Below are 12,948 nucleotides of genomic sequence, written 5' to 3'. Positions count from 1 at the left end.
GCAAGGCAAGGCCCACCCCTTTTGTAATTCACTTGAAGTTGATGTTGTAGTTGTGCTATTTTTTTTTTTTTTTCCACAACACTCACTCAGGATGAGATCCTTCTGGAAACACCTGCGGGCCTTTGATGAGAGGCCCAAACCTTCCAGCTACCTCACGGGTCATACTCTGGGTCCCAGGACCCCCGTGCCCTGGGCCTGGCCTTGGGGAATGATTCATAATTAAGAGAAAAGCCCTGTGCTTTCTGTTTCCTCCTCCTCCTCTAAGCAGGCGGCAGGGAAAGGTGGAGAGGTTGGAAGGGGGATGGGGGGAGCCGACTGGAGCCTGGGATTTTGATTGAGAGGCCCCATTATCCACACTCTTAAAAAAATAACCGAATCTTTTCCTTTTTTATCTTGACCAATCTCATTTCACGCTCCAGAAGAGGAAGGGAGGGAGGGAGGGAGTCCAGGGCCAGGAGGGAGAGAGGAGTCAGTATTCTGTATTTTCAACGCTGCATTAAGCACATCGCCACGGTAACCAGGCAGCAACAAGTGCCAGCTCAGCAGGTTCCCAGGGAGCGCAGAGCCTCCTTGCCTCCTCTCTTCTCCCTCCCCTCCCTCTGCCCTGGAGAGCCCAGCCCACCTGCTTCAGCACAGGGCACCCAGAGTGGGTGGCTGGCAGAGAACAGCCCCTGCCAGGGAGGGAGGGAAGGAAGCAGCCTGGGTGAACGTAATGTGTTAAGTCTCTGGGGTCAGGGGCGTCTGCACGGGGGTCACAGATGCCCTGATTCAGAGCTCGTTCCAAAAGCTCCACGTCCTGGGGCCTCTTGGGGCAGTGGATATGACTCGATTCTGCCCTGTCCTCCCTTGGGTCCTTCCTATACGGTTCCTAAAAGAGTGAGTGAGATTCGCCCAGAAAAACTCCTTGTCCTCACTTGTCTAGACCTTGACACCCTGGGTCACTATTGGGTGATGATCACACCGGTGGATAAAGAAATCCACATGACTGGCAGGCAGTATTCCAGGACAATGCCAGTGATGATGGAGAAATCCTTCCAGCTCATGTCCCTGCAGTACCTTTGGAGTACCTGGAACATGGGTCCTGCCCATGCAGGGTTGAGTGCGTGTGGGGTGTGAAGGAAGGTATATTTCAACCATTTCATCATCATCATCATCATCATCATCACCGACCCCATTCATACTCAAGTTTTACAGAAAGGGTGTACAAATGCATCAGAGTGAAAAACTGGGAGACAATGGGTTGCTCAAGGGCCAGGCTTGCGTTTAGCTCACACTGTCCTGCGGACCCCTAAGTCACCCTCCATCAAGCCTCACTGAGTCAACGGAAGAAGTGGCAGAGTTTGGGTTTGGACACTGGCCAGTCTCAGCCCTGCCCGTTTCATCACAGGGAATCTGGGAGCAGGTGGGCAGAAGGAAGCTGAGCCGGGGAGAGTTAAGGAGCCAGGACTGCAGTGAAATCTTTGCTCCAAGCATTTCCAAGAAGATGCACCCTTTGGTGGGTCTTTCAATGCCTTTTGGGAAATCTGTGCATGGGACGCACCCTGCCTCTTGGCCCCTCTTGCTCTACCTTTGGCCAACGCTTCCTGTTTGCAGTACTCCCCTCCTGCCCAGCCCCTCCCCTTACCTGCCACCATGCCTGCGATGGCAGAAGAGGCATAGCTGCCCTGTCCGCTGGTGGGGATGTGGGGTGGGTATCCGGGCAGCGTGGGCCCCACCATCTCTCTCCCTGGAAAAATACAGCAAGGAGTCATTAGTTAGGCCACTGTGGGCTTCTGCGCTGTCTGTCTTGCTTCCCTGAGGCTCAGCGAGTCTTCCCTCATGCCACCACCACTCTCCTCCAAGCCAGTCTCCAAACCCACTCCCCCTCCTCCCTTCTCTGAGCTCAAGCTTCTCTGTCTGTCTGGCCGACAGGACACAGGCTCCGCCGTGCAGGGAGCACTTGCTGTTGCAGTCCTGTATTGTGGCCCATCCTCCAGTGATTTTATTGGTGTGCATCTTATTTACCCATAACAATGTCATGGTTTTGAAGGCAGGGCGGGGGCTCTCTCTTCTGGGTCTTTGTTATCCCCCCCCAGCATCCAGCGTACCAGTGTGTGTAGCTGGCCTAAGTAATACATGAGGGGCCACTGGACTCAGAGCTCACATTCTTTCAGCTCCGCTTTGAGGATCAAGAACGAGGTCCTACAAGGGATGGCAAAGGCCTTTGGGCCACTACCTTTCACTATACTTTTTTGGACCCGTGGCAGACATCGCTAATCAATCACTGAACTGGTTTCCAGTGGGCCAGGGAGGGTGGTTCCTATTCCTCAACGTGGTCTTCCAGGTGGGTACAACCTATCAGAATTGTAAAGGACACAAAACCTATAGGCTATCCCTGACCTAGAAAGGAGACACAGGCTGAGAGATATTTGGTGTTAACACCTGAACATGAACCACACATCTGTCAATTCCATTCCCGGAAAAAAAAAAACACAAACAAAAACCAAAAAACAACCCACTTTCAGCAAAACGGACATCCAGCTCTCTCTTTATAATCTACGGGTAATGCCCTTGTCCTGGTGACACGTGGAGACAGCCCTAGTGACCCGATTTCCCTGGCTCTACCTCTCCTCTACATCAGAAAGTTTGAACCTTCCCATTCTGGAGGCCCCATCTGACTCGGTGAGTTTCTTCCACTTCTCTCATGTCCCACAGGCCCAGATCAGACTCTCCCTCACCCAAGGATTCTTGGCAATTCATCCTGCTTTGGCCACATCTGTCCAGGTAATGACCGCTGTCATTACCACTCAGCGTATTTATTAATAACATCTATTTTACTCTCAAATGCCCCATTTGGAATGATGAGTTATTTGGTCATTCCATTTCTTAGTGATGTTTACAGGGTTTCTCAGCTTCAGCACCATTGACATTTGGGGCCAGGTAATTTTTTTTTTTAATTTTTTTTAACGTTTATTATTTTTTTTTTTTAATTTTTTTTTCAACGTTTATTTATTTTTTGGGGGGGGGACAGAGAGAGACAGAGCATGAACGGGGGTGGGGCAGAGAGAGAGGGAGACACAGAATCGGAAACAGGCTCCAGGCTCTGAGCCATCAGCCCAGAGCCTGACGTGGGGCTCGAACTCACAGACCGCGAGATCGTGACCTGGCTGAAGTCAGATGCTTAACCGACTGCGCCACCCAGGCGCCCCACGTTTATTTTATTTTTGAGGCAGAGAGAGACAGGGCATGAACGGGAGAGGGTCAGAGAGAGAGGGAGACACAGAATCTGAAACAAGCTCCAAGCTCTGAGCAGTCAGCATAGAACCCGACACGGGGCTCGAACTCACGGACCGCGAGATCGTGACCTGAGCCGAAGTCAGACACTTAACCAACTGAGCCACCCAGGCGCCCCAGGGGCCAGATAATCTTTGTGTGGGGGTCATCCTCAGCATCGCAGGATGTTCCATAGCATCCCTGGTGTCTACTCGCTAGGTACTGGAAGAACTTCCCACCCCACAGGACAACCAAAAATGTCTCCAGATATTGTCATACGTCCCCAGGGGGCAAAATCACCCTGGGGTGAGAAACGCTGTGTTCGGTTATGACCATTTTACCCAAGCGCCTCTGCCTCCTTCACATCGGGGGCTGCCTTTTCTCCCGGGACTCACAGGGACGCCCTGTGAGTCTGTCAACCAACTTACCAAGGCCGTCCCCTCTGCACCACTGCCCGTCCAACTTTTCTGCCTGACATCCCCCCGAGGTCCAACATGCTTTGAACTCTTCAGGGGGTGGCTAGTAATGATGAAAGGGAAGGCGCGTCCCATGGAACCTTATGAGTCGTCAGTACTGCAGCGACTAAATCTTACCTCTATTTTTAGAGATTTCCTGAAGACAAGTTGTGCATTCAATAAAGACTTATTGAGAAAGTATGAGGTCCCAGGCACTTTTCCGAATACTGGGGATACAGCAGTGAATAAGAATGCTAAATTAGCAAGGCCAGCCAGTAAAGCAAGATTGGGCATGAGCTGGGATAAGCGTGTGGAGCCAAGTTTAGGGGGTCAACAAACGAGACCAGGCCTTCTGGACTTCTGTCTTTCCTCTGAAGGAAGGATTTAGGAACCAGAGGACCTTGGTCCTTATCCTGCTTCTGCAACTAATTTTCCAAGTGTCCTTAGACCAGCCACCTATGTGCCCAAGCTTGTTTCTTCATGTGCAAAATGGGTGGGGGAGGGGGGAAATAACAGTACCTTATATACCTTATTACTATTACTATGATGTTATCAGTAGAACTCACAGCCAGGGTTTCATGTTATAGGTGGTCATCGATTAGTGCAGTGGACACATTCTATAAGTTGTTACATCACGGGAACCCTTATAGAATAAACCCTATTTGAAATGAGCCATCAGTGTTCATTATTTAAAACTACGTGAATGTTTTCATAAAAATGAACACCATCGGTGCCGGAACAAACAGGGTGGAAGCCACTGGAATTCTATAGGTGGGTTCAGTTCACTTGACCCAAGGTCTGAATAAAGGAGGGATTGGAAACTCAGGTGAGGTAAGGAAATATTAGCGCATTTAGAAGTAGAGGAAGGACTATGCAGAAAATACTCCAAGGTGAAATCTGATCCTTCTTTGAAGAAGGACTGCAATACAATCAGCTATCGGACTCAGCCCCCTCGGCTCTCAGATGAACATTTAGCCAAAGACTGGAGCCTATGAGAGGAAGGGGCGGCCATGAAGTCTGTGAGGGCAGCAGGCGTACAGGGGGTGGACAGATGCGTGAGTAGGAGAGTGATGGAAGAGGGTTGGTGGCTAATTCAGGCCCAATGCCTTTTCTTTTCTTTTCCTGCTTCCTCTTCCCTGAGAGAGAGAAAGAGACAGAAAGAGAGAGAGCTCTAGATCCAAGCCAGGCTGTGGATGAGGGACAAACTAATTTCGCTGAATCACATCTTCCCATCTGTCTCATGAGCTAGGTTAGATTAGAGATAGTAAATTAGGTTCACCTTATCACTTATTTCATTGGTAGGGGCTTCCTGGTACCCTGTGTTGAGAAGGATTCTGAGGCTGCATCTGTGTCTACCATGACTGGGGCTGGAGGTGAGGAGGTAACTCTTGGCTTTTAGGCCTCCTCTTTGCTGGTGCTGGTCTAGGTATTCTCCAGGTCTCCTTTGACCCTGGAGCCCTGTGGTTCCACACTCCCCTTTCTACTGCCCTCGACCCATCCCTTTCCATCACCTGGCCCTACTGTTTCTTGAGCTCTGCAGCTCAGTGGGCAGAGCACCAGGACACATGCTCCCCCGAAGCTGCAATTTAGTCACAATTGCCCTGTAGGACCCATCCCATGAGAGCTAGCCCCTAGACTGCTCTTAGAAATAAATTCATTAACCTCACTCCCTTATATTCTGAGATAATTTTAATCTTCATCTCTCCTTGACCACCGAATTTTCTCCCAGGGGAGCAGATGTTTCTGGATCAAGTGCTGGAGCAGACCCCAAAGTCTTCCATGAAACTTGGCCCTCCTGGAAAGCCTAGTAAGACTTTCTACAGGATGGCCCTCATCCAGCCTATGGTACCTTAAACTCCCCTGTCAATCCCTCAAAACTCTGCTTCAGTTCCTTGAATATGTGGTTTCTTCCAAAAAGCCAAGAACCTTGCAACCTTCTCAGAAACGTAACCACAGAAGCCATGAGGTAGATGCACTCCAACACGGCCTAACCATGACCTTTTACTGAATTACTTATTTTTGAAGGGTCTTCATCATTAGTTTCTTTGATTTGTTATTATTTATCTATTTATATTTATTTTTTGAGAGAGAGTGCGTGCACATGTGTGCATGCATGAGTGAGGGAGGGGCAGAAGGAGAGGGAGAGAGAGAGGATCATAAGCAGGCTCCATGCTCAGTGCAAAGCCTAACTCAGGGCTCAATCCCATGACCCTGGGATCATGATCTGAGCTGAAATCAAGAGGGACGCTTTACCAACTGAGCCACCCAGGTGCCCTTAGGTTCTTTGATTTGCAATTCCTCTGCACTCAAATATACTTTCTACATGGCCCTATTTTTCAGAAGGTGATGTAGACACAGGTTGATGTTCACTGGCTGCAAAGTGGGGTTCTATAAAAAAAACACTAGCACCCCAGAAATATTGGCAAGTGTTCTAAATATTGGTAGAGTCCAGGAGGAATTTAGAGGGTAGAGGTGATTCCAGACAATTTTATTTGCCCACTTTGATGTCTGCCCTCTACTTGACCCCTTTTCAATTCCTTATCTTGTTCTGATAGCAAAGAAAATTTATAGCAATCCAGAAATCTCTTTGGCAGGACTAAATATAATTTTGCACAAAAAAGAATGGAGGCGGGTAGTGGACTCTTTGATGATAAAACCAAACTCAAGGCTCTCTGATCAGCTGAGCTGGAATCAGCCCTGGAACACCCAGGACAAGGATGCCTTCGCTATCACTCTTGCAAATGTGCTGGGACCCAGACTGGGGCATCTGAAGGGAAATGGCAGGAATATTAGGGACAATCCTATTGTTCCCCAAATTCTGATCCTTCTTTTTTAAAAAGCTGATTAGGAGGAAGCTGAGACCCAGAGGGACAGTCACCCTGGAGACCGCACTATCAGAGACACTGGGTGAGGAGAGGAAGTGACCCCAGGGGGAGACTGTGAAGCAGCAGGGAGGGTTCTTAGGAAGCCACTCAGAGGAGGTGAGCTGGGAAGGCTCTGGTAGGTGAGGGCCAAGCTGATTCTGGAATGAAAACTCATCTGGTCCTGCCTCTTTCCTCTTGTCTGCAGCACTACCTCCGCATAATTGAGTCTTGGCTCCCTTCTTTCTTTCAAGTTCACCTCTTCCTCTCTTGGATGGCTTTCTAGCCCCCCCAACTCTTGAGATCCTTCCTTCCTTCCAGCCTTCCTTCTCCCTGCATGTCCTCCCAGCCCGCTCACCGTGGCTCGGCCCCACGGTAGGTATTTTAGGTCCATTCTTGACCATAGTCTGCAGGTGGACAGTCTTCGAGGAGCCGCAGGTCAACACCCTGGGCTCCACATGGACACCAGCCATCCTGTACCTTGTGCCCAAGCCACAGGGCTGGCCCGGCTCTGTGAACTGCATCCCTGACTTGCTTCCTGCTCTTGGCAACCTGCCTGGACCCGGTGCCTCCAAGCCTGGGCGTTCCTTGACAGAGGAAGAGTCCCTGACTCTGGTGCTGCATCTTCAGCCCTCGGGCTGGGCCCTACAGCCAGCCATTGGCTTCCACAGGGGCCGCACTCTATACCCTGGTGTCTGCTGACAGCTTCTTTGCTCCATGGGGTGCATGACCTTCCAGTTCTGCTGCTGGTCTGGAATGTGGGCATGTCCACTAAACTGAGAGCTGACAGAGGTCGGAAGTGGCCCACTGCTTTGACTGCATATCGACAGGGGGTGCGTGAAGCCCTAACAGGATGACAGGGAAGGGAGAAAGTTGGGGGCAGGGAGTTTGCCACGGACCACTGTCCAAGACCGCTTCCCAATGCCATGCGTCCACTGCCTTGACCTCTCGAATGGTCCTGCCAGGTACCTGGGCAACTCACGCAGTAACTAAAGAACTGCGCCCCATCGTCACGTGCTCCATCCACACCTCATCCCCTGCCTGGCTTATTGCAGCCCTCCTGGTTGGGGCCCACCATTCACACGAAGCAGGCGGTCTCACCCAGTGCTTGGGCCTCTCCATCCTGCGGCGGATGTGAGCCCCTTTACTCCCTGGCTCCCCTCCCTCCCTCCCATCCCATTTTCTCTGGCTGACATCACTCCACTCAGCTCACAGATTTTTCTCCTTTAATCACTTTGGTCAAAACAAATGACCCATCTCCGCTGACTTCACCCGCTTTTGAAATTTTGAACTCTGAGTCAGCATGTGCTCCCGTGCCCCATACCCTGAAACACTGCCTCTCTGCCCACACATTGGGCTTCCTTCATGAACCCTTTACCTCTGTGCCCACCTCTTTCAAGAGGTCCTCCCACACTAGACGTGGGGATGCACAGAGAAAAACATCCCAGGTCCAGCCAGACTGTGCACTTGAGTAAGATGACCTTGTGGTCCCTCTGGGCAGGTAGAGGCCTTGTTCTTCTGGTGTGGTGGTTTTCAAGTCCAGGGGCTTTCAGGGGGGCAGAGTCCCTACTTCAAAACAGAGTAGCTCTTCATTTGTCTGATTTGGATACCTGGCTTCTGTAAAAGCTGTCATTTTAACAGCGTGTTTTGAGGCCCAGCAAGGTGAAAAACACTGGTCCAGAAGGGCTAGTCCACTTCTGGCTTCCTCCATGGGTTCTGGTTCAGTGCCTTGGGCCCACATCTAACACAGTCCCATCTCCGTGGAAGCCCTTCGGAGAGCTGAAGGCTATCATGGGTCCCTCCCCGCTCCCCATTCTCGCTCCATCTCAGGTCTTCTCCTGCCCAAGCCAGACACCCTCTTTCAGCTGCTGCCCAGGCCCTGGCTGGTGGGCTGATGTCCTACTTCCAGGGAGGCCCACTTCTGCTGAGGTCTGACCCACAGGCCGCACGCAGGCCGAGCCCTCACTCTGCCAGACAACCACACGCCTACGCAGGGGGCCCTGGCCAGGCCCAACTCCTTCCTGGGCCTCTTTCCCATCAATATAAGGAAAGATTTACTCTAGATGCCCCTAAGGCACTTCCAGCTTTACGTGTTTTGAGGCCAGTGAGGTTCTTGATGGGAGGTCCCCTGCTCCCTCATCTCTCAAGTTTCTCCGAGGGTGACCCTGTTAAGCTGGATACAAGGAGTGCTACACTGTGGAGACCCAACTGGGACGGACCTTCTGTCTTCTTTAGAAATTTGATCCGGAAATCGTCTCCAAAAGCCAATGACTTCTTCCCTCCAAAGTTTTCTTCTTTTCCTTCTTTTTTACTTTTCACCCAGACCAAGGGTTCACTGCTTTATACTGCCTGGCTCCTGGCCTTAAGGCCCCTGCTCTTCCATGGGTCTTTGGGGGGAGGTTCTGGAAATGTGCCGCGCACCCCACTTCCTGGCATCCCCAGAGTGCCTGCCCCTCCCACGGCCTGACTTGGCCAGCACCGAGCACCACATCTTGGCACGTCCAAAAGCTGCGGGTAGATTTAGGGAATAGGGTGACGGTGGACAGGACTGGGGGCCAGAGACGGGGCTGGACCCAAAGCAGGGGACTGGTGGCCGGCCCTGAGGACCTCCCCCTCCCCCACCCGCGACAGCTGCACGGCCCCGGGACCTCCCTGTCGTACCTGAGAGGAGGGCCTGGCCCGTGAACTGCCCGTACACGGAGGCAGCATGGGGAAAGGCATTGAAGGGCGGGACCGAGGCACCGGCTGGGACCCCGGAGCCGACTTGCTGCAGATCCAAAAAGGCGGAGCTAGATAAAGAGGAAGGGGTGGAGCTAGAACTGGACACCTCGGGGGTTTCCTGCTTTATGGCGAAGGGTGAATGAGGATCTGCCGGAGGGAGGGAGACAACAAGGAGAGAGGGGTGTGAGATGATGGGGTGGGCACATGCACAGACCCAGCCATGAGATGCGGGAGGGGTGCGGGCGGGGCGCGGGGGCAGGCGGCTCCTCTCTGAGTCTGGGGGTGGCGGGAGGGCTGCACGTGTTCCTCGGGGTGACTGAGGGCTGGAGAGAAGCTCTGCCTCCCTGCTGTGCCTCTGCTAGCATAAGAGTGTTGTGTGTGCCGCCTCCCCTCCCCTCCCCTCCCCCGCAGCGGTGGGGGAGCGAGGAGGCACGGAGGGGGGCCTGGGATACGAGGCTAGACCCTCTGGACCCACCTGGAGGCCCAGCCAGCACAGCCCACCTCTCCTCTGCAGGCCCAAGGTCCTAGCACCCTCCACCTCAGGGCCGGCCGCGCTCTGCCTTCCAGCCCATCTGTGCAGCTGGGGCCACGTGGCCCAGGACATTCCGGGCGTCGTACCTGCCACCACTGGGTAGGTCTGATGAGTCGAGAGGTTGCGCCCCAAGGGTGTATTGGAAGGGGTCAGGGTGGCCTTGCCGTCGTCCAGGGCGCTGTTGAGCAAGGGCAGCGGGTAGAGGCCCTGGGGAACAAAGAGAAGTCAGCGCACAGAGGCCCCTGGCAGGCGGCCTACCTAGAGACCCTGAAGCCTGATCTCCAGGCTTCCTCTCCTGCGGCCCTGGAATTCAAAGCCGGCTGGTCTGCCTCCCTGTCTCCCCACACGGTCTGGACGCACAGAGAGCAGGATGCAGGGCTGGAGCGGTCTGCCTCTGGCCTGGCTCAGAGTGCTTCGCTCCATTCGTTAGTTTATTCCTCTCCGGATAGGAAATGCAGGCACAGGGAAGCCAAGAAGCTCGTCATACTCCCATGTGGGGCAGAGCCAGGACCGAAACCCAAGGGGCCTGGCTCTCGTGTGCACGCTCTCAAACGCTGCCCTAAACTGGAAGACCGCTTCTGTTTGCAAAGAGGGCACGTCAGAGCTTTGCCAGTGCCATCCTGACCCACTGAGCCCCATGGCCCTGTGATGTGGCCAAGCAGTATTTTGTATGTTTTGTACGTGGAGAGCCCGAAGCCCAGAGAGGCAAGTGTCCCCGGTAAGTATGAAACTGGTACCAAACAGAGGGTCACGGATCCTGCCTCGTGTGCTCTTTCCTTCAATAAAGTGGCAGACAGGACACCCACCAGAACAGGTGGGTGTCTTTCTCTTTTCTACGTCCAAGTAAACATTAACTCGCAGGTTCAGCTGGACGATGATACTTGGGGTCAGTTTTGTTTAAAAATCTCTTTATCAAGTACCTGGGGGAGTTTTCTTTGTTAAGGCCTCATTTTAGATGCCCTCCGGCCTCCCTGGACACGAGTGGGGTTATGTACGATTAGGGCAAGCATGCATTACCCCTCACCGGGACTCCCTCCCTTGAGGGGACAAGACAGCGCAAACAGGCACACACCCGATCCCCCAGGCAGGTCACACACATCACAAACACACTAGGTGGAGCCGTGTGCATATTAAAATCGAGGAACGTTCTGCGGTTACATAACAGCTCCACTAAAGGCAATCACTTCCATGGAGCCGTGTTCTCCAAGGGGCCACAGCACTTTCTGGTTGCATGCTGGGCACTTTTGGAAACTGCAGTCAATTCTGAAGGCCACCAGGGCACCATTACCATGTAGCAGCAATTACTGACTGAATGGTGCTCTGGTTCCATGCCTTCCGAGGGGAGACTGCTGCAGGGTAGGGTAGAGTTGCCTGGAGCCTGGCTTAATGAAATTGAACAAAATACCCAATTTCTAGAGAGTGTAAGGAAAGTTTAAAATGCCTTATGGATGTGTTGATTTGATAACAAATACCTACTCAAAATCCTATAGCTTTCCAAAATCCAGGCAATTCAGTGAAGGGGGAAAAAAAAATCCCCAGATCTCTAGAGTCAGACATCTTGGTGATGTTGCATTGAATGGCGGCGATATCCCAGTGATGGGATAAACTTGGGATGGAGCCTGAATTGGCGTGCAGAGGGGCACAGTGCTTTCGTCTCCTGGGCCAGTTTGAGCCCTGGCTCTGCAATGACCAGCCAAGGAGCTTTAATCTCCTTGACCTCTCTGAGCCTTGTTTTTTTTTTTTTTTTCTCCTACATAACAAGGATAATAGAATCTGATGTACGGATTGAATGAGATTCTATATGCATATATTAAATGCTTAGCACAGAATGCCCAATAAATTGCTATCATAGGTATTATTATTTCAGAATTATGTGAAGAGTCATAAGCTGCCAACTTCTTGCGGTCTGTCCTATTAGTCACATCCTGTTGATCTGCTTCTTACTGCACTTATAAAATAGAGGAAAAATACCTGTTCCGAAGCGTGACATCTAACTGTGCCTGATCGTGACAGAGTAACCAGAAGTAAGGCCGCCATCTTACTTTCCCCTTGTTGATTTTACAGAACCTGAGGTCAGGTGTGAGGACCTGTAAGCCCCTCTCTCTCCCTCTCTCTCTCTCTCTCTTTCTCGGCTCCCCAGGCCAGAGGGCCTTCCCGTGCCCAGATGAGAGAACACGGAGTGTCCTTTGATGGCACAGAGTCACCAAGGGTGGGAAAGGCAGGGGCTCAGATGCAAAGAGCCCTCGGGACAGGCTGGACTCTCCCTGCCCCCACCACCAACCCAGGTGAATGAATGAGCGAGCAGAAGACTGGCTGAGGGAGGGAACGAATCACGGGTGGACATGGCTGAGCCTCAGTTTCCTCCTGTACAGGATGAGAGGTTGGAGGAGTTCCATGGTTTTCGAACTCTGTTTTTCCGGTGTTCACATAATAATGGACATAGAAGCACCATATCTAAAACAGGTATCAGTGGGCAAGTCTGAATGAAACCAGGGCCGGCAGGTCTGAGCTCCACAGCTGTTTGCTCCCCCAGGCTCCGTCGACCCTCCCTGGCCCTGGGTGATCTCCACGCAAATGGAAAGACTGGACTCAGTGGTCCCCGAGGTCCCTGCGGCTCTGAGACTCTCTGATAACCATAATTCCCCATGTACAACATAGGCCGGCTTGGTGTGGGGTCTCGGGGCTTCCTTGTAATCAAGGAATCAGTCAGGTTAATGGAGCCAGGAGATGGCTCTGTGACCCAGAGGGCGCCTGGGGTCTCAGCAGCCAGGGTTTCTTTACCAGGATGGCTGCTGTTTGCACACTGGGGTTACGCAGGCTCCTTCCCACAGAGCGGGCTCCCCGTGGGCCCACGGCTGCGGCCCCATTTCCCTCAGGGAGCCATGTGCTGACTCTCCGATGAGCACCCGGACCCTCTCCCCAGGTCTGCTGACGGCCAGCTTTCTCTGCACCCCCTCGTGGGGTGCAGAGCCCGGCCTGATAAAATCGCTGACGCAGACTGCCGGCCCAGCTGCGGTGCTGGCCTGGACCCAGCAGCCCAGACGGTCCCTGGCAGTGGTTCAGCTGGTTATTGGCATCGGCGACATTGTCCTGCTCAGACTTTAAAGGCGTAAGGCTTGCCTCATTC

General features: G+C 52.7%; 1 protein-coding gene across 10 annotated transcripts in view; it reads right to left on the bottom strand.

The window, feature by feature from the left end:
* The window catches only part of PAX8 (paired box 8), a 59,768-nt gene that overhangs the window by 7,318 nt on the left and 39,502 nt on the right, over window positions 1-12,948 (bottom strand). For 4 of the 10 annotated variants that reach the window (XM_019827558.3, XM_045054545.1, XM_045054543.1 and 1 more), the window contains exons 8-10: window positions 9,908-10,028; window positions 9,230-9,436; window positions 1,625-1,726 (exon numbers count right to left, since the gene is read on the bottom strand). In XM_019827558.3, the coding sequence (XP_019683117.2) occupies window positions 1,625-1,726; window positions 9,230-9,436; window positions 9,908-10,028 (430 nt within the window). The remainder of the gene's footprint in view (window positions 1-1,624; window positions 1,727-9,229; window positions 9,437-9,907; window positions 10,029-12,948) is intronic. The other 6 variants (XM_045054547.1, XM_045054549.1, XM_045054546.1 and 3 more) reach the window with 2 other exon arrangements.

This window comes from Felis catus, chromosome A3 (assembly GCF_018350175.1).
Source record: "Felis catus isolate Fca126 chromosome A3, F.catus_Fca126_mat1.0, whole genome shotgun sequence".
NCBI lineage: Eukaryota > Metazoa > Chordata > Mammalia > Carnivora > Felidae > Felis > Felis catus.
This window is presented reverse-complemented; position numbering and strand designations above follow the sequence as displayed.